Consider the following 27,826-nt stretch of genomic DNA (forward strand, 5'->3'; position numbering starts at 1 on the left):
ATTGTGACTATGGTGATTAAATGTAACAGGAGTTAGTGTTACAGTAAAGAGATGGCAAGGATTACTTTTCAAAATATTTAACTTAGTTTCCTTTTGCTTGGTAAGAAGGTAGCCACAAGGTGGCTCTGTCAGAAACCCACAGGTTGCATTTCATAAGGGGCTGAGTGTGAACCATAATTTTTCTAGAATCTCACTCTGGCAGGAACCTGCCTAGTGATAACTCAGTTACATCTTTTAGTTTTTCTCAATACTGTTTATGTAACACCTCTGCAATATTTATGCCATCTAGTTACTGTTTTAAGTATTTTTTAAAAATAAACATAATTTGCCCCTTCATGCCTGTCATTCAGTCTGGCAAGTTCTTAGTGGATAGTCCTTCCTTGCTGATGAGCTGTCTGCCACACCACAAAACGATTGTTCCAGAGGTAAAAACTCTTGCTAAAAACATTAAACTTTTAATGGATATTAACATACTTGCATTTACAAGAGTGAAATTTGTCCTCTTCGTGTTGTTATTTATGCAGCATTAACCTTTTTCTCCAGATCATTGAGACTGAAAATATGATGGACCGAATTGTGACTGGCTTGTCTGAGTCTAGTGTCAAGGTGCGGTTAGCTGCCGTCAGGTATGAGCTTTAAATGGTCTGAATAAAAACCCTTTGCCGTGTGTTTAACCTGTTTCCTTTCCGGACCTTCACCAAGTAAGCGCAGAATCCAAATGTTACTCAAAAGTATTCTTGGGTGAACTTCTGCAGTGTGTAACATCATTTCACAGAGAAGCTAGCCTGGAAAGCCCATGAAGTCCTGAAGTAGTTGAATTAACAATGTCTATAGATATACTTGACGTGCATATTAGTAACTAGTGAAATGCCAAAGCAGTGTGTTTGAAAAGTAAAAGTTTTGGCTTCTTTTGAAGCTAATTTTGATTATTCTTTGTAGATGTTTGCACAGTTTATCTAGATCTGTGCAGCAGCTTCGAACCAGTTTCCAGGATCACGCTGTGTGGAAACCTTTAATGAAGGTAAGAAACCAGCAAGTAGCACCCATTCCCACAGAGCCTTTGTAGTGAGCCAAAGTAGCTGATAATACTCCCTGGTCTGGGAGTATGGCTATTTTTTTTGTGTGAAAGATTTTGAATACTCACCTCCTCAGATCTGATGTTTTAAGCATCTTTAGATCTGTAGAACATGTTTCCAAGGTCAGCATCTCAAGTGTGACAGGGAAGCAGATGCCTAGTTTTCTTTTAACTAAATAAAACTTTAGTTACTCATCTGACCTCCCTGTGTGTTTGCTATTACACTTTAGACTTCTTCCAGAATCTTTGTAATTTTTACTTGTAAAAAGGAAAGGAATCAGTCATGGGAAGGTATAACCTGTTCTTAATCTTTTGGCAATCCCTGGATATTTTTTACCACAATGTTATCTCCTATTTCTCTTTCACCAAAATAATTTCTTTGGTCTTAGGTCTTTCCTTGAGGGCCAAAAACAACAACAAAAAAGTGGTTGAGGTCAAATAAATCTGAATCAAGACTTAGATGAGGCATTAGGTTGCTGCTTATGTTATTCCCTGATATATTACAGAACTGTGGGTCAAGTTGGTCTCTGGTCCATCTTCTTTCTTAATTTCTTATTTTCTTCCTTCCTTCCTTTCTTTCTTTCTTTCTTTTTCAATGATCATATACGTTGCATTTAATCAGCAGAATTTTTTAAGGTTTTGGTTTTGGTTTTTGGTCTTTATTACCTACTGTGAAAATCTCTTAGGCACAGTGAGGCTACTAGAATATTTTTACTCCAGAGCTCTTGCCCTCATCTTAAAGCTTTGGGTTACAGTAGGGGCATCATTGTGGTAGAAAATAGCCAGGGGAGGCTTCAGGCAGGAAAAATATGAAGTGGACTTTGAAGGAAAAAGGAAGGCAGGAAGATTTTCCAGAGAGAGGAATAGCATGAGTGAAATACTACACATGGTCCGTAAAGGAAGCATAAGGATGTCTTCGTGACCGTAGTAGAAGGGGTGTTGGGGGTATGATCACCAGGTGGAAAGAGCTGGACCAGTGCTCTCTTCAGGAAAGCTATTTTGCTATGGGCATTCTTTCTTATTTTAGATTATAACTTTTGCATAACAATTTAATCTTGATTTATGGATTCTGTCCGCTCAAAATTTTTTTTAAGGCTCTTCTATTTCCCAAAATAACTTCCAAATATTTTCTCTGGAGCTATTTTCTCTAATTGCTCAGCACACTATCCCTTTATCGTATGACTCAGACATGGGGCAACATACTGTTTCTAGCTAGTTCTACCTGGACTAAGGTTTGGTGGGCAATCTAGAAGGATTTTGTATACTTGGGTACCTGTGAATATAGTTACTATCAAACTACTACCTTGTTGTACAAAGTATAATACTAAAAGCTTGAGCTTGGAAGTAAGTCAGTAATTTATCTAGATACTTTTAGGTTTTTCGTAGTTCAAGGCTATTTGCATGTCTATTGATTTTTTTTCCCCCTTTTTGCTTTGCCATGTTTTCAGCTGTTGGTTAGCAAACTACAGAAGAGTAGGCATTACATTTTAATTAAAAATTTTATTTGTGATTTTTTTGGTCCTTATTTTGTTGAAATTCTATTTGATCAGTATTAGATGTCAGCTTGTGAATTTCAATGTCCTCTTATATTGCACTGAGTAAATGCTTTTAAAATTTCGATAGCTATTCTGTTTTAGTTTATCATTGTTATCTCATTGGAAAATAAAAGTTGATAGGGGCGCCTGGGTGGCTCAGTGGGTTAAGCCACTGCCTTCGGCTCAGATCATGATCTCAGAGTCCTGGGATCGAGCCCCGCATCGGGCTCTCTGCTCGCGGGGAGCCTGCTTCCTCCTCTCTCTGCCTGCCTCTCTGCCTACTTGTCATCTCTCTCTGTCAAATAAATAAATAAAATCTTAAAAAAAAAAGTTGATAAAAGCACATTAGTCTCCATATAGCAAAAATAGTAGTATTTTTAAAGTGAATTGCATTGGTAAGCACTCACTTATTTCAAGCAATGATTCTAAGTAGTATAGTTTTAGAAAATGATTATTTTTCTTAATTCACAAATGTTCATTGAGCACCCCTTTTGTGCAGTGCCATTCAGTTGATATGGGCCAGGATAAATTAGACCATAGATTAGTCCTTCAGGAAGCTTAAATTTGTAAATAGAAAAGGAGATTGGCATGGCTGCACAAGGAATTTGAATAGTAGGTAGTAATAAGGGTCCCAGGAGAAGACTTCTGACTGGAAGGGCTTCAAGAAGGCTTCTGGAGTGGGGATGGCCTTAAAGAATAGGTAGGGTGAGTACCCGAGGGATAAAGGAAGGGCATGGCAAAGGAAAGGAAGGGTTGTATGATCTCAGAAGGGGTTGTGACAAACACCCATCAGGATCCATAAACTAAACTCATAGTATATGAGTTTCGATTTTCATCGACTAGCTGACAGTTCACAGGAGAGTTTAAAATGCAGTATCTTAAGATAACTATTATCTATTTTATAATTATTGCTTATTAACTTGGGAACTTTGGACTTGATTTAGCTGAAGAAAGCAGGTAATATATTTAACTCTCTGAAGTTTTTGGTGATGATCCATTTCCAGTTTGCGTAACAGAGAGTTTCTAAGATTCCTTTTGGGATCATGAGTCTGATCCTGATCTGATCCCAAATACAGAAGATTTCGTTAAAGTGGATATTACATAAAAGTGGTGGTGGTTATGAGCCTTCACTCTTGGAATCTAGAAACAACAGGTTCTGATAACAGCTAATGGTGACTAACATTTGTCATTGTGCTATGCTGTCTTCTGAGTTGAGTGAGAGTCCATGGCAGTTAGTTTGCTTTGTATCTACGTGCCTGATGATAACAATTACAACAATGAATTACCTTTGTAAAAACTCTATTTTTATAGCCATTACTATGTGCCAGTTACTATTCTAAAATCTTTTTATATGTTAATTCTCACAGTAATACCATCGTCCCCATTTTATAGCCAAGGAATTCATATACTTATTTAGTGTTTGAGCTGAAATTTGCATTCAGGCGGTCTGTGTTCTTCACCCGTATGTCATGTTGCTTCCCTTAATATTCACTATATCACATTTAATCTTAAAAACTCCTGTCAAGGAAGTGTTGTTTTCTTCAATTCAAAGACTCAGAGAGGTTAAGAAATAAGCTCAAGTTCACACATCTACTAAGTGAAAAGAAGGGTTGGAACCAGGGCTGAGATTCCAGTCCTGAAAACCAGTCCCCACCTTGCCCTAGCTGTATAGTAGCTTGATTCACCCCTGCTTTTGGTCAAACAAGCCCTTCTAGAGACACACAAATCAGAATGTTTCACGCTCTGGGGCAATTTGTGGTTTCATAAGTGGCCTGATACAATGGGGTAAATTTAACTAACTTGTCCTAAAGCAGTCCCGTGCTGTTCACACTTTTCATACAGAGCACCCCCTCGCTGACTTATGTGTTTATCTCTTTCTGTGCAGCACCTCCCATCCTGGCAGTGGGGCTGTAGCTTCTCCAGCAAGATAGTGTGAGGGCCTTAGTCATAATTAGAGCACCAGGTAAAGTTTGACATGATTACAAGTGGATCTTTCCTAACTATCCAATATGAAAAGCCAAGTTGAAAGATAAATTGTTTTTGGTTCTCATTTGTTCTTATGATCTCGCTTCCATCATTCCAAACCATTAATAGCATCCCTTTTTTAAACTCCATAGGTCTTACAAAATGCACCAGATGAAATCCTAGTAGTAGCATCTTCCATGCTATGTAATCTTCTTCTTGAATTTTCTCCAAGCAAAGAGGTTAGTATCGATTTTCTCTTCCTATCTTGGCCCAGTCTACTTAGAGTTTAATCATATAATTTTCACAGTAGTTGACTTTGAAATTTCAGGATTGACATGTAAAAACTACTGTTGGAGTAAAATACTACATCTGCCTGGATGACTTAGTCAGTTAAGCATCTGACTCTTGGTTTTGTCTCAGATCATGATCTCAGGGTCGTGGGATCCAGCTCCGTGTGGGTCTCTGTACTCAGCAGGGAGTCTGCATAAGAGTCTCTCCCTCTGCCTCTGCTTCTCCCCTGCCTCCATTCATTCTCTCTCTCAAATAAATAAATAAATCTTTAAAAAAAAACAAAACTACTTCTGAATTATATTGTGGTGTGTGTGCAAATAAAATCATTTTAAAATGGTTTAATTTCCAATTCTCCCATTTCTGCCTGGCATGTGAAACTTATTTAAAAGATACTATAGCTTACACTTAATCTAAACTGCCTACAACTACAAATGTAATTACAAAAGTAGTAGATTATTTTCAAACTATATATATTAAGAATAAATTAAGGGTCAGTTTTGTAAATCAGGATTATAAATCATTTCAGGGTGATGACTGGTGGAAAATAGTCTTTATACCCTTTTTTCTTTTTAAGGGAGAGGGAGAGAAAGAGGATGAGTGGAGGGGCAGACAGGGAAGGAGAGAGAGAAAATCTTAAGCAGGCTCCACGCTGATCTCAGGGCTCAGTCTCACAACCCTGATATCGTGACCTGAACCAGAATCAAGAATCAAATGCTTAACTAACTGTGCCACCCAGGTGCCCCAGGAAAATAATCTTTTTAATGTTGAATGTTAGATTGTTGTTTGGGGAGGGATTACATATGGGGATGTTCTTTCCCTTCTATACATTTTATAAATGTATTTGAGCATGTATTGTTTTTATACTAGGGAAAACTACAATAAGCTTTAATAAAGGAGGGAGGGAACCTTACAGAGTTAGTTTCATCATGTTAAAATATCTCTGGTCTGCCCAGTTGTGAGCTGAGGTTTAGACACTGTCCTTTATTTAGTGGTTCCATTTTTGTTGAATTTCCTTTCATCACTGTAACACCTGTAGTCTTCTGGCTGGTAGTTAGAACAGCATTTGGTAGCAAGGTGGAGATTCAGAGACAGTTACTCAACAAGCAGAAATCTTGGAACAAAAGGAGAGAAACTGATAGTTACTCTGAAGGAAGAGAAAGTCTAGACAGGATGCCAGAGTTTCCATCTGTTTTCCTCTGCTCTGGTGGTTGAGGTCCTTGCATGGTAATGAACTGGTTGCAGTCAGTACTATACCATTAATCACTCTGAACAGCATTCATATTGCCTCAGAGCCACTTTCTGCATATTTAGATAAGGTCTGGTTAGAAGTAAGGTAGATGGGCTGAGGTATAGGGTCAGTAATATGATTGATTTTTTTTTTATGTTAAAAATAAACTGGATCCTGAACTGAGAGGAAGGAAATGCTATAAAAGCACTTATTAGGCCAGTTGACAAAATTGGGATATGGGCTATAGATTAATAAAAGTCTTGTTTTAATGTTAACATCTCTGAATTTGATAACTGCTGTGTGATTCCAAGAGAATATCCTTGTTCTTAGGAAATACCCATTGAAGTATTAAGGGTAAAGGGGCATGATGTATATGCTGTACTTTCAAGTGGTTCAGAAAAGATGAATAATGTGGATGTGGGCATGCAGAAGGAGAGAGGTAATGATAAATATGACAAAATATTTAAAAATTTTGAATTGAGGAAAAGACTGTGTGGTAGAAGCACCTTATTCTTGCTACTTCATAAGTTTGAACTTACTTCAAAATTAAAAAAAAAAAAAAAGAGAGGTGGGGAAATGGGCAAAATGGATGAAAAGGAGAGGGAGATACAGGCTTCCAGTTACGGAATGAGTAGGTTTTGGGAATAACAGGGATTATAATAGCACTGTATGGTGATATATGGTAGCTACACTTGTGGTGAGCACACCATAGTGTATAAACCTGTCAAATCATTATGTTGTACACCTGAAACTAAAGTAACATCGTGTGTGAACTATATTCAAAAAAGAAAATTTTAAAAAGAAACAAAACCACTTTGTACAAGTAGAGAAATGTGTATCCTTCAAAATAGCATCTTCAAAGTCACTGCCCTTTTCCTCCCTACGTAAGTCTGAATTGCTTAACACAATTCTAGAGTCCACTTGAAAAGAGGGCCTTTTAAGCATTCATTGGTGACAGTAGATCAGTCCTCAGAGGTGTTAATTTTTTAGAAATTTTCAAACCCTGTTTTCAGCCAAGGATCATAAATAAAATGAGTGGTTAGGCTAAAGGTATTTTAGGTGGAGAATGTAATAGGACCATAAAAGTATACAACTGTTTTGCTTGTACAATTGAGAGATGGTCCTGAAAGTAGTTCTAAAAAATGGATTCTTCAGCACATTTGGAATAATATTGACAGTCTGGAAAAGAAGATAGTTCCGTTATGTAAGTTCCATGTAATCCAGCCATGTTGTCAGTCCCAGCTTGTAAAGAACACATGGGATACACCCGTACACCACACAGGAAGTGAGTGTCTCAAAGGACAGTGAGAAGGAGAGTGTAGAATTAGATAGTGGAATCATAAGGCATGTGCAGAATGTACAGAATTAGGACAGCTCCTGAGTCAGAGCTACAGAAAAAAAGAGAAATGACTGGGACTATTTTGGGTTGTGAATTTGTAAAAGACCTAATTGTTTTTGCCCTTTTTGTGGTAATTTTTATGTTCACCTCACTTCCTGCTTTGCAGAAGTTGCCTGGAATTGCATTAGAGTAGGAAGGAAATCATAAGCAGAGTGCCAGGGTATAATCACATTTAGTTACAAACTTGACTTTAAAATTGTGCTTTTTTTTCCTTTCCAATCACAGCCAATTTTAGAATCTGGAGCTGTAGAACTACTTTGTGGATTAACCCAAAGTGAAAATCCTGCATTGCGAGTGAATGGTATTTGGGCTTTAATGGTATGTTTTACTCTCTTATATAACTCATCACTTGTGAAGAGAATGGGGCTGTTATCAAAGTTAAAACTAAAGAATGTATTGTTTGAAATGTCTGAAATTTGCTTTTTAATAAATGTTGCTATTTTGGCCCAGTTCTCTAATGACCTTGGACCTAGAACACTTAGTATTCAGCTTTTGGATTTGAATATTAGCATGTGGCCACTGTGCGCCACAGTTCTCCTGTTTATTATTATTATTATTATTATTTTAATGTTTATTTATTTATTTGACAGACAGAGATCACAAGTAGGCAGAGAGGCAGGCAGAGAGAGAGGAGGAAGCAGGCTCCCTGCTGAGCAGAGAGCCCCATGTGGGGCTCGATCCCAGGACCCTGAGATCATGACCCGAGCTGAAGGCAGAGGCTTTAGCCCACTGAGCCACCCAGGTGCCCCTCTCCTGTTTATTATTAAGAAAAGCAGACACCGGGAATGCTTCGGTGGCTCAGTGGGTTAAAGCCTTGGTCTTTGGCTCAGGTCATGATCCCAGGGTCCTGGGATCGAGTTCTGCATTGGGCTCGTTGCTCAGCTGGGAGCCTGCTTCTGTCTGCCTCTGCCTGCCACTCTGCCTGCTTGTGTGCTTGCTCTCACACCCTCTCTCTCTGTCTCTCTCTGACAAATAAATAAATTTTAAAAATCTTTTAAAAAAAGAAAAAAGCAAACAGGTCTTAATATTGGACATCTAATTTAGGAAAAACAAATTTTCCTCATCAGAAGTATTGATAACCTGCCTAGAGTTACTTACTTGACAGAGCCTTTTCATTTCTCCTGTGCTCTTTGTAAATTCTTTTTTTTTTTTTTTTTTTTTTTTCCAAAGATTTTATTTATTTATCAGAGAGAGAGAGAGGAGGAGAGAGCGAGCACAGACAGACAGAATGGCAGGCAGAGGCAGAGGGAGAAGCAGGCTCCCTGCTGAGCAAGGAGCCTGATGTGGGACTCGATCCCAGGACGCTGGGATCATGACCTGAGCCGAAGGCAGCTGCTTAACCAACTGAGCCACCCAGGCGTCCCCCTCCTGTGCTCTTTATAATGATCTGAAATAAGCTAGAGAGTATTCATATTTTACAGATGAGTAAACTAAGCACAGAGTGATTAAATAACTTGCCCAGGGCAACAGAAGTGATGCATAATTGCTTAATAATTTCTTAACAATTTTGGGGTGCCTGGGTGGCTCAGTGGGTTAAAGCTTCTGCCTTCGGCTCAGGACATGATCCCAGGGTCCTGGGATCAAGCGCCGCACCGGGCTCTTTGCTCAGCAGGGAGTCTGCTTCCTCCCTTTCCTCCCTGCCTGCTTCTCTGCCTGATCTTCATCTCTCAAATAAATAAATAAAATCTTTAAAAAATAATAAAAATGTTTTAACAATTTCAAGTAAATACTTTATAATAATCTAAATTTATAAAACTGTATAACTATGAAGTCACACTGTATGACTTAAGATTTACTAAAAATATATTGAAATTAAAATTGACATGGGTTTATGGGACACCTGGGTGGCTCATTCAGTTAAGCTGCTGCCTTTGGCTCAGGTCATGATCCCAGGGTCCTGGAATCGAGTCCTGCATCAGGCTCCTTACTTGGCAGGGAGCCTGCTTCTCTCTCCGCCCCTGCCTGCCACTCTGCCTGCTTGTGTGTGCTCTCTCACTCGCTCACTCTCTCTCTCTCTGACAAATAAATAAAATCTTTAAAATTGACATGGATTTCTTCAAATATAATTATAGTAGTTATAATTTAATTACTATGTACCAGACACTAAGGAATGTGTTTATCTTCAGTTGTTATTTCTGATTCTTATTTTAAGTTATATTGGTTTATATCCACCTCACAATTGGGAACCTGGGACTTGGAGGATAAATGAATCCTCCAAGGTGTCACAGCAAACAAATGATTACAGTGGATTCTGAACCTGTTCCAAACCCATATTCTTTTCCTTGTTCTGTGTATATCTGTTGTCTTTCCACACAAATTTGGGATAGAAATAATCATTTTCTAAATAGCAAATCCAGTAGTTTCAGTTCTTATTCTCCTAAACTTTGTATCAGCTTTTAGCACTTTTCTTTCTTAAAACTCCACTCCAGGACTTAATTTTTTTTTTCAGCCTCACTTTCTACCTATCCCCATTTTCAAACCCCTTCTCAGGGAATATTTCCCCAGTTTCAATTCCCAGTTTCCATTTCCCTTTATACTTCAGTTTGAAGGACTTCATCTTACTGTCATGATTTTAGCCCCACTTAATAGAAGTTACTTTGAGATGTACAGATCCGGACATAATTGTTCCCTATACCCCAGGTCTGTCACTTAAACGGCCTGTGAGATTTTATTTAAGGCCTCCCTAGGACATGTACAATTTTATTGTTGAAAACTGAACTTATTATCCCACTCCTCAAATCCATATTAACTATCTTATTCTCATTAGTCACCATATAACCAGCTGTTTTCTTCTCTGTCCACCAACTATAAAAACCTGGAGTCATTTTTGGCTTGGATCTCTCGACACCAGCCCAGTCAGTACTCATTTCTCTCTGCCATGCTGCTCACATCATTAGGTAACTTGATCTTTTGCATGGTTTAGCTCCTCAATTTGAAAAATAAGCCTGGGGGCACCTGGGTGCCTCAGTCTGTTAAGCATCCAACTCTTGATTTCAGCTCAGGTTGTGATCTCAGGGTTGTGAAATTGAGCCCCACTTCAGGCTCAGCGAGGAGTCTGCTTGAGATTCTCTCTCCCACTCCCTCTGCCCCTCCCCCCACTCAAGCTTACATTCTCTCTCTCTCTCTCAAATAAATAAATAAATAATACCCCTTTTTTGGGTAAATAAATCTTTAAAGAAAAACAAATATATGGGAATAACCACATATTATAGTAACTTTCTCGTATACAAAAGACTTACCAAAACTTGATTTATGAGTTATTTGGCATTTGCTGTGTTTTTATTTTCTTTAGATGTGTTATTATACCTTCAGGTTAAACTGGGGTAATCCATAATGTGTCCAGAAAGGAGAAAAAGGAGCAAGAAAAAAACCCAGCCATCTGGGGTTGCTAGTAGCTTGGATATACCTTCTACCCTTTGGGGAGCCTCCTTTATAATATAGACCTGCCATATCAACACCCAACATAGTATTGTGAATATAGTATGTGTTTCTGTGCCAGTAAACTTAACAAAACCCACTACTTATTTTCATCCATAATAAGGGAATTCTTTTTAGTCATTCTCAAAATGAGTGGCACAGTGTAATTAGTAGCAATTTTGTATTAAAGTACACTGAAGACGGGGTGCTTAGGTGGCTTCTTGGGAAAAGCATTTTGACTCTTGATCTCAGGGTTGTGAGTTCAAGCCCCACGTTGTAGAGCCTACTTTAAAAAAAAAAATGGTGCACAGAAGGCAACTTGATAACCAGAAACATTTCTGAAAAGTAACCAAGTTCATAGAGGTGAGAGATCAGTGGTTGCCAGAAGTAGGAGATAAGTGGGGTGGGAGAAATGAGTGAACTGTTTTTTCATTTCAGTTTTGTGTTTTGGGTTTGCTTTTGGGCAGAGGGGGTTTGGTTGGGGTTTTTTGTTTTTTTTTTTTTTTTTTTCAGTTTAAATAAAATAATTTTTAAAAAAGAAACCATAGATTCTATATTTATTAGACAAATCTTAGGACACTCAAATGCCCGTATCAGGAAGTGGTCATATTCCTTATACAGGAGTATATATAGGAGATAGTTATCTTTCTCCTGACAGACAGAATTGTAAGTAATTAACAAGAATCAAAAAAATAGTATGACTTAAATTATCTGCAGCTTCTTTTTATACTTTGAAAATTTTCAGTTATTATCAAAATATAATTTAATAAAGCAAATTAAACATGATTTTTGAAACTTCTTTAATCCTTTCAGAATATGGCATTTCAGGCTGAACAAAAAATAAAAGCCGATATTTTACGAAGCTTGAGTACTGAACAGCTATTCCGGTTATTATCAGATTCAGATTTGAATGTGCTGATGAAGACATTGGGACTTCTTAGAAATCTCCTCTCTACTCGGCCTGTAAGTAAAAGTTTCCACATTAGCTGCCATGTGTATGCAGTACAAAATACTGTTCTCCTGCACTTCTCCCATCAATATCTGCCCAGAAGTGTGATTCAAATACTGTCCCTGGGGCACCTGGGTGGCTCAGTGGGTTAAGCTGCTGCCTTCGGCTCAGGTCATGATCTCAGGGTCCTGGGATCGAGTCCCGCATCGGGCTCTCTGCTCAGCAGGGAGCCTGCTTCCCTCTCTCTCTCTCTCTGCCTGCCGCTCTGCCTACTTGTGATCTCTGTCTGTCAAATAAATAAATAAAATCTTTAAAAAAAAAAAAACAAATACTGTCCCTTACCAAAAAGAAGTCAATATCTAGACCTGTCACCTTCATAGGTGATCTGGGAACTGCTTTACCATACAGCCACCTGACCCTCCACTCTTGCACTGCCTGTTCTGTCTCCTTCTCCTTACTCCATAGCGGATATGAGCCTGCCTTGATTTCTTACTTCGTTCTTACTTGGTTTGCTGGCCAGAATGTGTTTTCTCATATGTCTAAGTCACTCATCCCTGGGGCCTCTGCTTCTTTCCCTTTAGAGAATCCTTTTCAGTGTTATTCCATAGACCAATCCCCATGCTGCCAACATTTAGTAGATTGACTCTGAAGATGTCAGTGTGGAAGCAGTGGTTATATATCAAAGCAGGAGAGGCTGAGCCTGTTTTTGGGGTCCCTCTTGTAGTTCCTTGAGCCTGCCTGAAGTCCGTGGCCTTCAGGTAGATGAAGAAACATGGGTGGTTCCTTTGTGCTTCACTTGTTTTCTGCGCCTTCTTCGTTCATTTGTACTGCAGGGTGCAAATGTAAATCTGTGCCCTATTTTCCATGTCTCTGGTTTTTTCCCCCTTCCCCCCTTTTTATTTATTTATTTTTAAAGATTTTATTTATTTATTTGACAGAGATCACAAGTTGGCAGAGAGGCAGCCAGAGAGAGAGAGAGGAGGAAGCAGGCTCCATGCTAAGCAGAGAGCCCGATGTGGGGCTTGATCCCAGCAATCTGAGACCATGACCTGAGCCGAAGGCAGAGGCTTTAACCCACTGAGCCACCCAGGCTCCCCTCCCATCCCTCTTTAGAGTTCCTTTTTCTTTAAAATCTTTGGGTTTGAGGATTCTGTATTGAAAATATAATTCTGTATTTTATCAGGCCAAGTCTGTTATTTTTAAACTTCAAGTCATAAATACACACACACACACACACACACACACACACACAGAAAGCAAAATTCAATGTTATGCTATAATAAACACTATTTTTTGGCATCTAGTTCTATATGCTGTGGTTTCTCTTTCAAGCAGTTGTGTATTACATTGTTTAACTTAGAAGCTTTCTTTTCCTTTCTGTGATCTTTTTCTTTGTTCCCCAGATAATAACTGTGGATTTCCCTTGTTTTTGCAGCATATAGATAAAATAATGAGTACTCATGGAAAGCAAATTATGCAAGCAGTCACGCTTATTCTGGAAGGGGAGCATAACATTGAGGTCAAAGAGCAGGTATGTGCTCCTTTTTTATTATTATTAATTATTTTTTTTTCCTGAGAAGTATCTTCTGAGTGTGAATACCAAAAAGGATCTTCATTAGGAGTCTCCTGAAATATTCAGATCTGTGAAAGACGGAGTGCTGAGATAAAGGTGCTATAGAGACAAGAAAGATTTGAGGAGAAAGATCCTCCACCACGCCCAAAACTATTCAAGAACTCTTCCTCCCGGAATAGAAGAAAATATTACCAGAGTCTATTGTTTCACCCTCCGTGTCATGCACTGTACAACACTGTCCCTGTCTCTATAGAGATACCATCTTTGATCATCCTAGACTGAGTCCACTCTCTTGGATTCATCATTTCCAGCTTTCTATATCCACCATGTTCTGAACTCCTTATTCCTATAACACCCTGATAAAGTAATCCCTTATGCTGGAGTTGTTTTTCATTTTTTTTACTCTAATGTTCTTTATTCCTATCCCATACTTCTACTTTTTCTTGTCTTTTAGTAGGGCAGGTTTGGGATAGGCATAAAAATACAGAGGCTATGCATTCATCCAGGGACAGTTTTAGAATTACTTTTCTATATTTTCTGGGATTTATTACAGCATTTTAAACATAGTATATGTTTTGTCATAAAAAGAAAGGTCGCCTACAAACTTAAATTTCTGATACAAGATCTGAGGCAATGCTAATGTTCAACTTTCTGACATAAATGTTAGCTATATAATGTGTTCACTTGAGAATTCATTGAGCTGTGTATTTATGTGTGTGGAGGAAACTTGCTCAAGGTCATCAGTGGGGAGTTGAACTTAGAGTCTAGCTGCAGACCCGTGCTCTGCTTTCTCTGTGTTCCTGAATTAGAGTAATTCTGCAGTCTTCAGAAGAAAAGTCCAGGAAGTAAGAATGGTAGGATATAAGAGCTGTAATTGAATTCGTGATAAAAAAAGGCAATAGATTTGACAAAGTGGTTTTAAGGTGAACATTTTAGGTGATTTCCCTTAAAATTCAATAATAAACAACCATGTTTTCTTTTGAACAAAAATTTAACACATTAAAACTATAATCTCAGGCATCCTTAATACTAGGTTGAACATATCCGTTATAGGAATACAACAATGAAGAAGATCCATTGCTCAAAATAAACTATTCTGCCTGGGGATGCCTAGGTGCCTTAGTCGGTTAAGTGTCTAATTCTTGACCTCAGGTCAGGTCTCAGTGTCAGGGTGGTGAGTATAAGCCCCACATCAGGCTCCACGCCCAACTGTTTTATTTAAACTATTTTACCTGAAGAGCATAAGAATGAATTTTGTCTATAAAATGGCTCACCTAGATAGAATTCCTCTGACTTGAAAAGTGAAGCAAGGCAAAAAGGTGAGGCAGGATTTGAAAGAAGGCAAAAAAGAAAGGCCAACAACAGTAATGTGTTCTGACAGGACTCAAATTATACTCTTTCATGCAGATTTTGGTCATGGTCCAGAAGTAGGTGATGATGGGGAGGCTTAAACTGTCTGGTTGCTAGCTGGAAGTTTAATTCTTCCCAGACACTATGATAATTCAGCTTTTTTTTTTCCTTGAGGTATACTGACATACAATAAGCTACATATATTTAAAATATATACTGTGATATGTTGACATATGTATATACCATGAAATAATCACCACAATCAAAATAGTGAACGTATCTGTTACTGTCCTTATATTCGGAAAAAGACATGTCCATTGTTACCAGTCTTCTTCAGCAGCATAGTGGAGTTGCTACCAAGTGCAACAAGACAAAAAGAAATAAAAGGCATGTAAATTGGAAAAGAAGAAATAAAATTATTCCCAGACAACATGAATGCCTATGTACACAATGCCATAGACTCATCAGAAAAAGCTAGAAGTAATCAAGGAATTAGCCAAGGCCACAAGATAGAAAAATCAATTGTATTTTTAATACATTAGCATGAACAAGTAGAATTTGGAATTTTAAAAACAGTACCACTTATGGTAGCTCAGAAAAAATGAAATACTTGTGTATAAATCTCATAAAGTATGTGCAAGATCTCCGTGCAGAAAACTGCAAAATACTGATAATGAAAAAAATCAAAGACCTAAATAAGTGGGGAGATACACCATATTAAAATGTCATTATTATCCTTTACATATGTTGTTGGATTCAATTTACTGAAATTTGGTAAGGAATGTTTCACATCTATATTCGTGAGAGACACTGATGTTTAGTTTTCTTGTGATGTCCTTGTTTGGTTTTGATATTGGTATTTGATTATGGAGATAATACTTGCCTTGGGACATGAGGTGAAGGCATTCCTCCTCAGTTTTCTCTAAGAATTTGTGAAGCATTGGTATTCTTTCTTAAATTTTGGTAGAACGTACAAGTGAAGCCATCTGGAACCTAGTGTTTCTTTTGTGGAAAAGTGTTTAGCTAAAACAAAATAAGTCAGTCGAGAAAGACAATCATCATATGATCTCACTGATATGAGGAATTTGTGAAACAAGACAGGATCGTAGGGGAAGGGAGGGAAAAATGAAACAAGATGAAACCAGAGCGGGAGACAAACCGCAAGAGGCTCTTAATCTCAGGAAACAAACTGACGGTTGCTGGAGGGGGTGGGGGTGGGGGTGGGAAGTATGGGGTGGCTGGATGATGGACTTTGGGGAGGGTATGTGCTATGATGAGAGCACTGTGAATTGTGGAAGACTGATGAATCACAGACTGGTACCCCTGAAACAAATAATACATTATATGTTAATTTAAAAAAAAAAGTAGAGAGGGAAAACCTAGAATGAACGGTAGACAAATGAGTTTTATTAAATGAAATTTTCAGTATAAAAAAGATGTTTAGCTAAAATTTGTTTCTTTTATAGAAATAAGGCTACTCAGATTATTTTTCTTCTTGTGTCCGCGTTGGAATTTTGTGTCTTTCAAGAATTTGTCCATTTCATCTTTTTCAAATTTATTAACATAAAATTGTTTACAATATTCTCATTATCTTTTTAAGGTTATAGCACTCTTTGCAATATCCCCTCTTTTGTTCTTTATATTGATAATTCCTTTTTCCCTCGTCAGTCCAGCTAGAGGTTTATCAGGTTTTGTTTTTTGGGGTTTTTTTTTAATCTTTTCAGAAAAGCAGCTTTTGGTTTCATTGATTTCTCCCCCTATTTTCCATTTCTCTATTTCAGGAATTGGCAAACTGTTCCCACAAAGGGCAAGATAGATATTTTAAGTTTTGTAGGCCATTCAGGCTCTGTGGCAGGCAGCTACTTAACTGTGCTATGCCACAGCCTGAAAGCAGGTATAGACAATATGTAAGCAAGTAGGCATGGCCATCTTCCAGTAACGTTCTGTTTATTACACAGAGAGCGGGTTGGATTTGGTCCACAGGCCATAATTTGCCTCTCCCTACTCTTATCATTAATTTCTGGTTGTTCACCTGAGTGTGTAAGCATGGACATGTGTGTGTGTGTGTGTGTGTAGCTTTTTTCTCTGCTCCCCTAGCTTATATGTTAAATTGGCTTGGCCCAAGAACTAATTGATCTGTTTACCAATTTTGTAGTAAGGGTTGTGGGGCCTTAGAACTGTAGCTCATGCTGCCATACTGTTCAAACCTGAGGATGCATGGGTATATTCTAACATTCCAAGAAGGGGAATCATTTGCCTGTCTTGCTAAACAAGTCTGTTGTCGGAAATATTTCATGAAATCCCCCTCATATTCTGTCTTAGTGGTTAAGAGAGGGATACCTCTTCCCTAGATGAGGCTAAAGATGTTTGTCACTCCTTCCCCTCCCAGAGGCAGCCTTTTTTTTTTTTTTTTTTTTTTTTGGTTCAAACCTCAGGACTCATTTTCTGATCAGTGTATTAATCTAAGAAGAATAAGACCACACACTCTTTACATTTGAGGCCTTAGGCCATAGTAAGAAAACAATCTCATCAATTAGGTATAATCTACAAGCTTAATTAGTTTAAGTCTACCAAAAGAAAGGTTAAATTTGGAGAAAATTACTTGAATTTAGACCCCATTCCCACTTCCTACCAGTATCTTTGAGTGGTTCCTTACTGCGCTCCAGGTTTCAGTGTCACTTCCACCAAGAAGCCTTCCCTGATCTTTGCGGTATCAAACAAGTGCATGTCATGCTTTCTCAGTCCTGTTTTTCCTCTGTCACACCACAGTGAAATTTAATTGTGTGACCGCTTCAAGATTAGGTAGTGTGTCTTATTCCTGTCTGACCCTGATACCCTGCAGAGTACATGCACATTGTAGGTGCTCAGTAGATGTTTGCTCAATTACAAAGACTGACACTGGTTCAGTATTCTTTATACAGTCCTTTCACCTTTACGTTGCCCTCCTGCTAGTCTGGCTATGAGATTCCCAACAGCTGACAGGAAAGTCCCCCCAGTACCAATGTGGTGATTATCTTCAAGTCACACTATCTTGCCAAATGTTATAGTCCCCCTCCAGTCTCATTAGGCCAAGCTTGACTAAGCTCCTTCACACATTTTCCTTACCTTTCTGTTCCTCTAATCAGGTTTTTAAAAAGTCATGAAATCCTAAATTTACATGGTTAGTGGACCAGGGTACAGGCCTTCACCCAGAAGGTCATGAGCTCAGGAGCAAGCAGCATTTGGAGGTAGAGGGAGAGAGTTTCAGCACCTATGATGCTTCCACCAAAAAGACTACACTTTTGAACAAACCTTGTTGGGTTAGTAACAAGAGCTTCTTTTAGAAATGAAATAATAACAATTCATGTTTTCCCTTTGATTGATGTACATAAGACATAGCTGCCTTTACCCAGTGATGCCCCAAAAGAAACTACTGAAATGTTTGGGTTCTCTTTTGTCTAAGGTAGACTTTTCTTGGCAGTAATGTCAGGAGATAAGAAATCAGAGCATTCAGAATAGAACCTGTGAGAATCCATGTGCTTCAGGTAGAAATTGCCCAAGTTCTTGAGAGAGCTTGCATCTGGAGACTTCAGAGCTTTCCTGATCACCGGCCCTTTGTTCTTTTCCAGACACTGTGCATCTTAGCCAACATAGCAGATGGAACAACAGCAAAAGAACTTATTATGACCAATGATGACATCCTGCAGAAAATCAAGTATTACATGGTAGGCCTTTGTCCCTTTCACTGCTCTGTGGTAGCTGCATTAAAAGGCTCAAAACAAATTGTGCAGAGATTTAAAAAAAAGAATAGACTACTCTGTAGCAGATCCAAGGAACTCTCTTTCATCCCGAGGAAAAAGAAACAGACATGAAGGCCTTGAAGCTTGTGCCATTTGGGCAGTATTACCACCCATTCATTGCCCCATTCCCTGCCTTCGTTGTTTCCTGATTGCCTCCTTCTTAATCGGTGAAGACTTGGGCTCTTGGTTTTCTTTCAGTGTATCCACATCCCTGTCTTCCCTCTCAAGGCTTCTATCTGATGTACATTACCTCTTAAACCCTCGGCACCTCTGGCACTTGTTCTTTGACTGGTTTGCTTGCACAAACACCTCAGCCACCTACTGCCACAGCCATCCCATGGATCTTGTCATCACCAGAAACTGCCCATTGCCAAACCTGGCAATCTTTTCATTCTGTCCGTGTCTCCTAGCAAAACCATAGCTGTGGGTGAGTCTGTCTTCTTTTTGCCTGCCTGTCAGCAACTGCAGAGAAAGGCATAGAACCAACCTGATTGGTTTCGTGTTAATTTCCTGTTTACAAACCCCCTGTAGGTACTCAGCACTGCTTACTACCCACTTGTGATTCTCCTGCAAGCTGACACCTCCCTTCTCTTTGAGAATGGGTTTTTACCTTCTCATTCTTTAAACCTTGAGTTTTCTCTCCCTCATCACTCTTAGTGGTGACCTCACCTTTTGTTTTGTTAAGAGAATAGAAGCCACAGTCCATCAGTTGGCTCCCTTTTGCACCTTGAATAACATCCATATCCCCCTTGTGATGACCTATGAACTATTGCATGACCTGGCTCATCAGTATCCTAGCTCCTCTCATTCTCCTTATCTTTGTTCATTACACTGACTCCTGTTCCTGGAAAAGGCCATGCATGTTTTTTCCTGTCTCAGGATCTTTGCACATGCTGGCTAATCTGCCTGGAACACTTTTCTCCTCTATCCTTCACGGCATGCCTTTTCATCTCTCAGATCTGAGCTCAACTGACAACTTCCTTGTGTGCTCTTATCTATATGAGTTATTCATTGTTACTGCATTCTGTTCCCCTCGGAGCAGTAGCTCAATTATAGTGATACACATGTGTTTGTTTGTATGCCTGAGTGTAAGTTCCATGAGGGCAAAGCTTCATGTGTTTTGTGCACATTTTTGTATGTCACCTTGGACGATGCTTGGAATTTAGGATGTACTCAGTAAATATTTGTTGAATGAAAACTTCCTGCTTCAACAAGGAACTCTCTATCTTTCCAATACCAGATCCACGTAGCCTCCCTAATCTTTTCAAAGTTACTCTTGATTTCCCATATCCACTGAGATATACCTATTTCTGCTATGCTTTTCAGAGCCAGACTTCTTAAAAGTGTCTTTTGCACATGCTGTCTCCTTCCTCGCCTTTAAATTTTTTCTTACCCATTTCATCTGGCCTCCACTAACATCGGTCAACTGAAACTTCTCTGCTTAAGATCTCCAGTGACCTCCATGATGCCACATCCAAAGGACCATTTTCTCTCCTGATCTCACCTCACTTACAGCAACCTTCAACACAGCTGACCATTTCCTCCTCCTGGAAACATTCCTTTTTCTTGGCTTTCAGTACACCATCCCTCCCTGCTTAGCCCTAGTCCCTCTTCTTTTCTCTCCTACACAGCCTCCTGAGGTCTGTGATCTTTGTTGCACAATGGCATTTTCCAGGGAGTTTTCAAAGATGATAGCCTTGTCCCTTTCCTTTCAAGATTCTGTTTAATAGGTTTGGGTTATAGCCTGGACATCAGGGGTTTTAAAAGTTCCCCAGGCAGGTTGCATGGATGGCTTAGTCATTTAAGTGTCTGCCTTCAACTCAGGTCATGATCCCAGGGTCCTGGGGATTGGGCCCCTAATCAGGCTCCGTGCTTAGTGGGGAGCCTGCTTCTCCCTCTCCCTTTGCCCTTCTTCCCACTCATTCTCTCAATCTGTCTCTCTCTCCCCCTCAAATAAATAAAATCTTTAAAAATATTAAAGTTTCCCAGGCAGTTCTTATGTACAGCTAGAGTTGAGAACCACTATTTTAGGAGAATCTCATCCACTCCTATGGCTTTTACTATCAACTCTATGCTTTTTTGGTTTCTGGGTTCTGGTCTTGTAGTCAGTTTTGATAAATAGAATAAGCATTACAGTATTTACACTTTCCATAGCATCGTCAATAGAAAGCACAACCACAGTAATGGTTACTGGCCTTCAAAAGCCATGACAATAAGCTTTCCTGATGGTACTTGCAGCTTTACAGATGCTGGTTCTTTTCCTAATGGGGGTAGAGGGTAGAGGAGCAAGGTAAGAGGGTCCCATGGAGGGTGTACTTCCAGACTTGTCTTCTGAACTCGGGACTCCTATATCCTCCTGCCTACTTTACATCTCCATGCACCTGTCTCGTGCTTCCTGAAGTTGATTTTAAAAATGAATTCTTAAATATCTCCCCTAAACCTAAATTTCTTCTCTCCTATTCTTTCTTGTCTTAATACAGTGCCTCTGCCATCTATCCTGTTGCTCAAACCTGGGAGTCAGTCTTGATTTCTTCAGCTTTTTCACCTCATTAATCTGATTTATCAGCGGGTCCTATCAGCCTTTCCTCAAAACCTCATCTTGATTCTTTTTGCTTCTTTCTATCACCACTGCCCTCACCCTGGACCAAGCCATGGCATCTTATGCCTGGTTGACCATAAAAGCCTCCTAGACCCCTTTGCACTGTTTTCCAATCCCTTCAGCCCAGGTGACCTTCTAAAACTGTAAATCACGTCTTCACTTCTCACTCCTTAAATCTTTTAGAAGCTCCCTGTCAACTCAGAGCGAAATCTAAGTCCTTTCCCTAGGGCCCACAAGGGCCCACAATTTAGCCACATCTACTTCCTTGAACTAATGTTGCTGCACTTTGTCTTCTTAGTATGCAGGAGCTCTATAGCTCCTTCTTACCTCAGACCCTTTCAGGAACTTTTCCTTCTTCTCAGTGCCCCTAGGGCCCTGCTCTTTGCACAGCTGGCACCTTCCTGTCCTTTAAGTGTCTGCTTAAATGTTGCCTCCTTCAAAAAGATCTCCAGTTTTCTCCACAGAATTTGTTTCCTTAAAAAAATATGTATTGAATGAACTTAACATTGTAAGCACTTATTTTTTTTTCCTCTGTATAAGTTCATTTACTCAACAAATTGCCCCCATTCATGACCTGAGGCTGAAAGCAATGATACATTTTGTTCCATCTTGTCTTTGTGGAGCCTGAACTGGGCATGTCTTTAAAAGTCTTGGCAGGTAAAAGGAAAAGAGAATCACCAGCCATAGAATTCTAGTGAAGAAAGCCATGTCGTCTACTTTTTGTCTCTGCATAGTTGAAATATAGGCCTACTTGGCAAAATAAGTACATCTCATCCTTCAAGAAACTGTTGAACATACTATACCACTGATAATTCCCTAGATATGCATATTATTTAAAAGTACTGGAGAGTTTTTTTAATTGACCAATAGGAAAACCATTTATAGAGATTGTTTTACCATTGGATCCTCTGTTGTGTAGGAAAAAGCACTCCCTATAGCTAAATGATCCAACTTAAGGAAAGTGGTTGTACTTTTAGTATATAAAGAAAAGTAAGAATTGTGTTTCAGAGGAATAGGAGGCCCTTTAGCAATAGTAGAAACATTAGATGAATCAAGTAAAGACTCAGGTTTTGGGGGACAAGGCCCCCCAGATAAGGGTAATTTGAATCATAATCAATAATCAATGGCCAAAAACCAAAGCCGCATTCATCTAATTTATTGGCGCCTGGTGACCTGAAAGTTTCCTGATGTAGATCAAGCATAGCCTAAGTGTAAAGCATAGACCCGTCTGATGCCAGTTTGTGTGCATGGATAGAGTGATGTTTGCAAACTGCAGTTGTAGCCCTAGAGGTGTCTTGTTTGGCCTGTCAGAGGGTTTCTAAAATTTGAATGTGAATGTCTTTTGGCAAGTCTTCACTCCCCAGTTTACCAAATTTCCACCACTCTCTTGTCTTTAGCATAACCCATTTACCCATTAGTGATGAGTTTGTGCCCCTCAAGACATTTGAGTTTGAGGGCCTTGCTTCACACTTTTAATCTATTAGAATTGTCTATGGTATGTTACCAAAAAAATTCCTCAAATCAGATTGCCTCCATATTTTTTTCTTTTTCTGCATCAATTAGGGTCATTCACATGTGAAACTTCAGCTTGCCGCTATGTTTTGTATATCAAACCTCATATGGAATGAAGAGGAAGGTAAGAGATTGGTGAGATCTGTTTTGTGGAAAATTATGAGAGGGAAGGTAGCAGATGCCCCTGAGATCCTAGGTGCAGGCATCACTCAGTGGGTCCTGAACATCCAACTAAGTCACCTTGGTATAAGAATCCATATAGGGACTAGCCAGAGTTGGCTCAACAGTTAACACTGAGCCCCATCTTGAAGTCAACACTGCAGGAGATTACAGAGGATGGGGATAAAGGAGACCCTAGAGAAACAAGTGGCAGTCTGTGCCCTTGAGAGAGCTAGGGAGGAGGTTGGGGGATGAACTCGAAGAAGATGAGAGGTGGTAGTGGTTGGGCAGATTCGTCTTTCATTGTGTGCAGAGGGGCACATGTAAGGATTACAGGCACATAAGCTTAATGGAGGAGAGGGTGTCTTGGTGAGAAATGAGAAATACACTGTGACTAGGGAAGCAGTCAGTCTATAAGGCGGTTTCTATGGATCAGAGGTTCTCCACCTTGACTGCATATTAGTGTCACCTGAGGAATTTTGCACCAGACCAGTTTAATCAGAATTTCTGGGGGGAGAGGGGGTGGGTTACAGGCACAAGTTTGTTTTTGTTTTTGTTTTAATTCTCCAGCTGATTCCGATGTAGCAAATAGATGTGGAATAGTGGTGGTTCTCAGTGCTGGGCTGACTGCATAAGAATCACCTAGGGAACTTTTTAAAATGCAGATTTCTGGTTTTTACACCTAGAGATTCTGATTCACTGGGTCTAGAGATAAGTGCATGAGTGAGTCACTGCAGGTTCTTCACAGGAAGGAAAGACTCCAGGAGGATTACTCTACCCAGCAGCTGTGTCTAGAACAAAGGAAGGAGGAGAAATTGGATTCAATATGTAGGCCTAGAGACTAAGTATCATCCAGGTGCCAGGGAAACAGAGCCACCCCCAAGGAGGTCCTAGTCTAGTTGGAAGATAGAACAGTATGAAGTTGGAACTGCCACGTGCTAACCAGGAGGCATTAGGAAGTGCTGGGAGGTCAGAGGATGGTGGAAGAGAACAGAAGGGGGAAAACAAGACCTGTCTGGAGTAGAAAGAGCTTGGGTTGATATGCCCAGACAGATGAAATGAAGATGGGCCGATGGCAGTGGGCCTTGTGCCAGGCTAAGGAATCTGACCTTGACCTATAGTCCATGGAGAAATTAATCTATCAGCAGAATCCAGGATGGACTGCAGGAAGGAGAGTCAAGGAGCAGAGAGACCAGTTAGAATGTTGTTAGAGGATCTAAGCATGAGACAGTCCAGCTTCACTGGGGACTAGGGGTTTAGAAGGGTGGGGAGTAAAGGACCCTGGCAATGCTCTAGATTGTTGATTGCACATCAAGGAGACCAACTACCTGGGTCATGTTCCCAGTAACCTGTTAGCGTTAATCTCTTAGGTTCACAAGAACGCCAGGATAAATTACGAGACATGGGCATCGTAGATATTCTACACAAACTGAGTCAGTCACCAGATTCAAACCTTTGTGACAAGTAAGTATCAAAGTAAAAGGGCCTTGTATGTTGGATTCTTTTATGAAAGGGTTTAGCTTGCTTAGTAATTTACACTGCCAAACTTAAAATCTTATAGATGCCTTTTTTTTTTTTTAAAGATTTTATTTATTTATTTATTTGACAGAGAGAGAGAGAGAGAGAGCAAGAGAGGGAACACAGCAGTGGGAAAGGGAGAGGCAGAAGCAGGCATCCTGCTGAACAGGGAGTCCGATGTGGGACTCAATCCCAGGACCCCAGGTTCATGACCTGAGCCAAAGGCAGATGCTTAACTAACTGAGCCATCCAGGACTCAAAATCTTTTAGATTCTTGAATTCCCTTCTTAATCTTCTGTGAGCCAACTCTTGTCGCTTTTAAGTAAGAAATAAACTAATAATTTGCAAACTTTTAAAGGTTTTCATCTTATTGTGAGTTAACATGAGCCTGAGCCATCTTAGTGTATATCTGGAGAGAATCCAGGGATCATTCTCTTGATGTTAAAATAGAAAGGAAGGCAAATAATAAAAACATCCATTATCTCAAAATCTCACTGAGCGCCTGCCTTGTGTAAGTCTGGCCCAGCTGCTGAGAATATGACAGTGACCACTGAGGGGTTCCTGTCTTCACCATTTACTGGGAGAGACAAGAATCATAATCAGAGATCCCTCTAACCTCAAAGTAGCCAAAAATGTTCTTCCTATGTACCCTTCCTCCTACCACAGCTTCACTCTGCAGCTCACTTCCATGCTCCCTGACCATGTCCTCTAGGCATACCTGCCCCTTTGCAATGTCACATCTTCATGCATTTATACATTCTGTTCATCTGGTTTGCCATCCCAGTCCCCTCTCCTCTGAATTCCCCATTCATTCAGCATTTTTTTTTTAATACTAACCTCCACCAGGGACTGTTTTAGGCATTGGAGATAAAATGATGAATAAAATTGTTAAAGTCATTGCCCTTGTGGAACTTACATTCTAGCACAGAAAGAAGATCGTAAACAAGTGAATATGTAATATGATAGCCAGTCATGAGACGTACTATGAAGAAAAATAGTAAGATGAAGGAATGAAGAGTAAGGAAGTTTCTTCTCAGATAGATTGGCCAGTAAAGGCCTCTCTGAGGATGTGACATTTGATCAAACATCTGGATGAAATGAGATAGTCTGCCAGGTAGATGTTCAGAAGACTAGTATTCTAGAAGACTAGTGAGTGCAAGTCTCTGAGGCAGGAATGAGAGTGGCATGTTCAGGAAGACCAGTGGAGCTGCTGAAAAATAAATGAGGGGTAGGGTGATAAGAAATGTACTCCAGGAGGCAGTGGGGGGCAAGTGAAAAGCCTTGTCGGCCATAGTAGGAACTCTGGATTTTATTAAGAGTTTAATAGGAAGTCATTGGAGATTTTTGAGAAGAAGAGACCCTGTCTGACTTGAATTTGTATAAAATCAGTCTGGAGACTCTATAGAGAATCACCTGGGCAGGACCAGAAGCAGGGAGAACAGTTCAAGGCTATTGTAGTCCTGTAGGTATGAGACGAGGGTGGTAGTGGTCAAATTCAGAATTCAGTCTGAAGATAGAGACAACAGGATTTGCTCAGGGATTCAGTGTGTAGGATATTAAAGAGAGGAAAGGAAAATGCCTGGAGTTTTAGCCTGAGCAACTGGATAGGTGTTACCATTTACTAAGATAATGAGAAGTGGGTTGGGATAGGGAAAATCGAGGGTTCCTGTTTGGACATGCCAAGTTTTGGATGCTGTTCGATATCCAAGGGACTTGTCAGGATAGTGGGGCTAAGGGTGTAAACTAGGAGAGTATATAAAACCATGCAGCTGGATGAAGTCACCTAAGGAAAGTAAGAGGAAAGAAGATAGGAGGGCTAAGGACTATGCTCTGGAGCCCTCAAACATTTAGGGGAAAGTGAAAGATCCAGTAAAGGAAAGGAAGGAACAACCAATGAAGCAGGCCTAGAGACCCAGGCACAGGAGTTGTCCTGAAAGCAAGGGAAGAGAATGCTTGGACAATGGCCATTTACCCTTCACAAATCTTATCCGGTTGTCACCTTCTCCAAAAGGTCTTGCCTGACCCATTCTCCACCCTAGGCTTTGTCAGGGGACCCCTTCTGCCAGGGACTCCTGTAGCACCCATAGGACATACCACACTGTGTCATGGCTGTCAGCTTCCTTGTCTGCCCCACTGAAGGGAAGAGGCGCTTGGTAATTGCTCCTCAGGTGAATGGCTGTGCCAGACTCTGGAGCACACAGAGCAGGCTGGGGCCCTGCCTCCCTGAAGCTTGCCATCCAGTGGGTTAAAGAAGACAAATCCCCTAAATAATTGCAGCCCAAGGCTGCTGCTCAGGTGAGTGTCCCATCAAAGGCAGATGAGAGCCAGGCACTTGCTGAAGGCTGGAACTGAGCTGTACTTTGAGGACTGGCCTCCATCTCCATAGCAGCAGTAGCAGCTGCAGACCTAAATGGTGGGCTCTGTCAGCCCATCTCTCCTGGCTAAGAGCCAGAGCACTCCCTGTGTTTCTTTTCTCATGTTCTTCCAGAAATGAAAATAGTTCTGCTTGAAATCTTTTCTAGGAGGACCTGGAGCATTAAAAGTGGCCTCATTAGCAGGACGTACAATAGGTTTCAGCCCTGGCCTACACTGGCTTAGATCTGTCTGGTGCTGTTTCCCCATATTTGTATGGCACATAAATTTTCAGCAGTTCTTAAACCGCATTAAAAGAATCAAGGTTTGAGCTACCCTACCTAGTCCATCTAAGGAAAGATGACCTTGCCTTAAGGACCATCTATCTGAAAGACTCCTTAGATATTAAGAGATAGCAAGAGAAAAATAAGTTCAGGCTCTCTGAGGTCTAATATAACAAATGTAGACATCCCCGGAGAAGGATTCAGGAGGAGTCTGAATTGGTAGTTCTCATTTTAGTCAAAACCCTCATGTGGACCTTCCCACAATGGCACGTGGAGGTCTGTTACCTAAAGAAGATATCTCAGGTTCCTTCTGTCCTTAAGGCTTAATTAAGGCTTTGTGATCTTTTGACTTTCAAACACTTACAGATGAGGTGCTATTGCCAACCAGCCCTTTCCACCCCAGGCTTCAAGGGCCTTGGGATTGTGAGGTGAGGTAGATGGTCTTTAAGGGGTAGCCTGTGGCATCCTTCATAAGCTTGTTTCTGTAGGAAAATGACCTTGTAGAATCCAACTCGCTTATAACTCAGAGACCATCTGTACAGGGCTTTCCATTTTGATGGATTAGACTATTTGCAGTTACTATATAGAGCCTTAGATAATTGCAAGAATATCTCTTAGTATCCACTTTTAAAACTGTAGGTCATATCCATTACTTGACCATAGAGACTGCACTTGCATCCAGCTTATTGCATGCCCAGTCTACCTTGGCTTACTTTCATCAGCTAATGGTAACTGAACATTTTACCCGTTTCTTTCCATAACCTACTGGGGGAGACCGTTGCTAAAACCTAACTTCCTAATTCCCACAATTGTAGCCTCTTGAGAAATGTTATTAAGCTCA

The 27,826-nt window shown here is 40.1% G+C and overlaps 2 protein-coding genes across 6 annotated transcripts in view; one reads left to right on the forward strand and one right to left on the reverse strand.

The window, feature by feature from the left end:
* The window catches only part of ARMC8 (armadillo repeat containing 8), a 106,356-nt gene that overhangs the window by 77,162 nt on the left and 1,368 nt on the right, over window positions 1-27,826 (forward strand). For all 4 annotated transcript variants that reach the window (XM_059162721.1, XM_059162722.1, XM_059162724.1 and 1 more), the window contains 9 exons: window positions 544-626; window positions 940-1,021; window positions 4,728-4,814; window positions 7,719-7,811; window positions 11,724-11,873; window positions 13,295-13,390; window positions 18,391-18,486; window positions 22,724-22,796; window positions 24,202-24,295. In XM_059162721.1, coding sequence (XP_059018704.1) covers window positions 544-626; window positions 940-1,021; window positions 4,728-4,814; window positions 7,719-7,811; window positions 11,724-11,873; window positions 13,295-13,390; window positions 18,391-18,486; window positions 22,724-22,796; window positions 24,202-24,295 — 854 coding nt within the window. The remainder of the gene's footprint in view (window positions 1-543; window positions 627-939; window positions 1,022-4,727; window positions 4,815-7,718; window positions 7,812-11,723; window positions 11,874-13,294; window positions 13,391-18,390; window positions 18,487-22,723; window positions 22,797-24,201; window positions 24,296-27,826) is intronic.
* The window catches only part of NME9 (NME/NM23 family member 9), a 44,699-nt gene continuing 28,566 nt past the window's right edge, over window positions 11,694-27,826 (reverse strand). For both annotated transcript variants that reach the window (XM_059162727.1, XM_059162726.1), the window contains exons 12-13: window positions 15,666-15,805; window positions 11,694-11,871 (exon numbers count right to left, since the gene is read on the reverse strand). In XM_059162727.1, coding sequence (XP_059018710.1) covers window positions 15,705-15,805 — 101 coding nt within the window. In that variant the 3' untranslated portion in view covers window positions 11,694-11,871; window positions 15,666-15,704. The remainder of the gene's footprint in view (window positions 11,872-15,665; window positions 15,806-27,826) is intronic.

The sequence above is a fragment of the Mustela lutreola genome, chromosome 2, assembly GCF_030435805.1.
Source record: "Mustela lutreola isolate mMusLut2 chromosome 2, mMusLut2.pri, whole genome shotgun sequence".
In the NCBI taxonomy this organism is placed as follows: Eukaryota; Metazoa; Chordata; class Mammalia; order Carnivora; family Mustelidae; genus Mustela; species Mustela lutreola.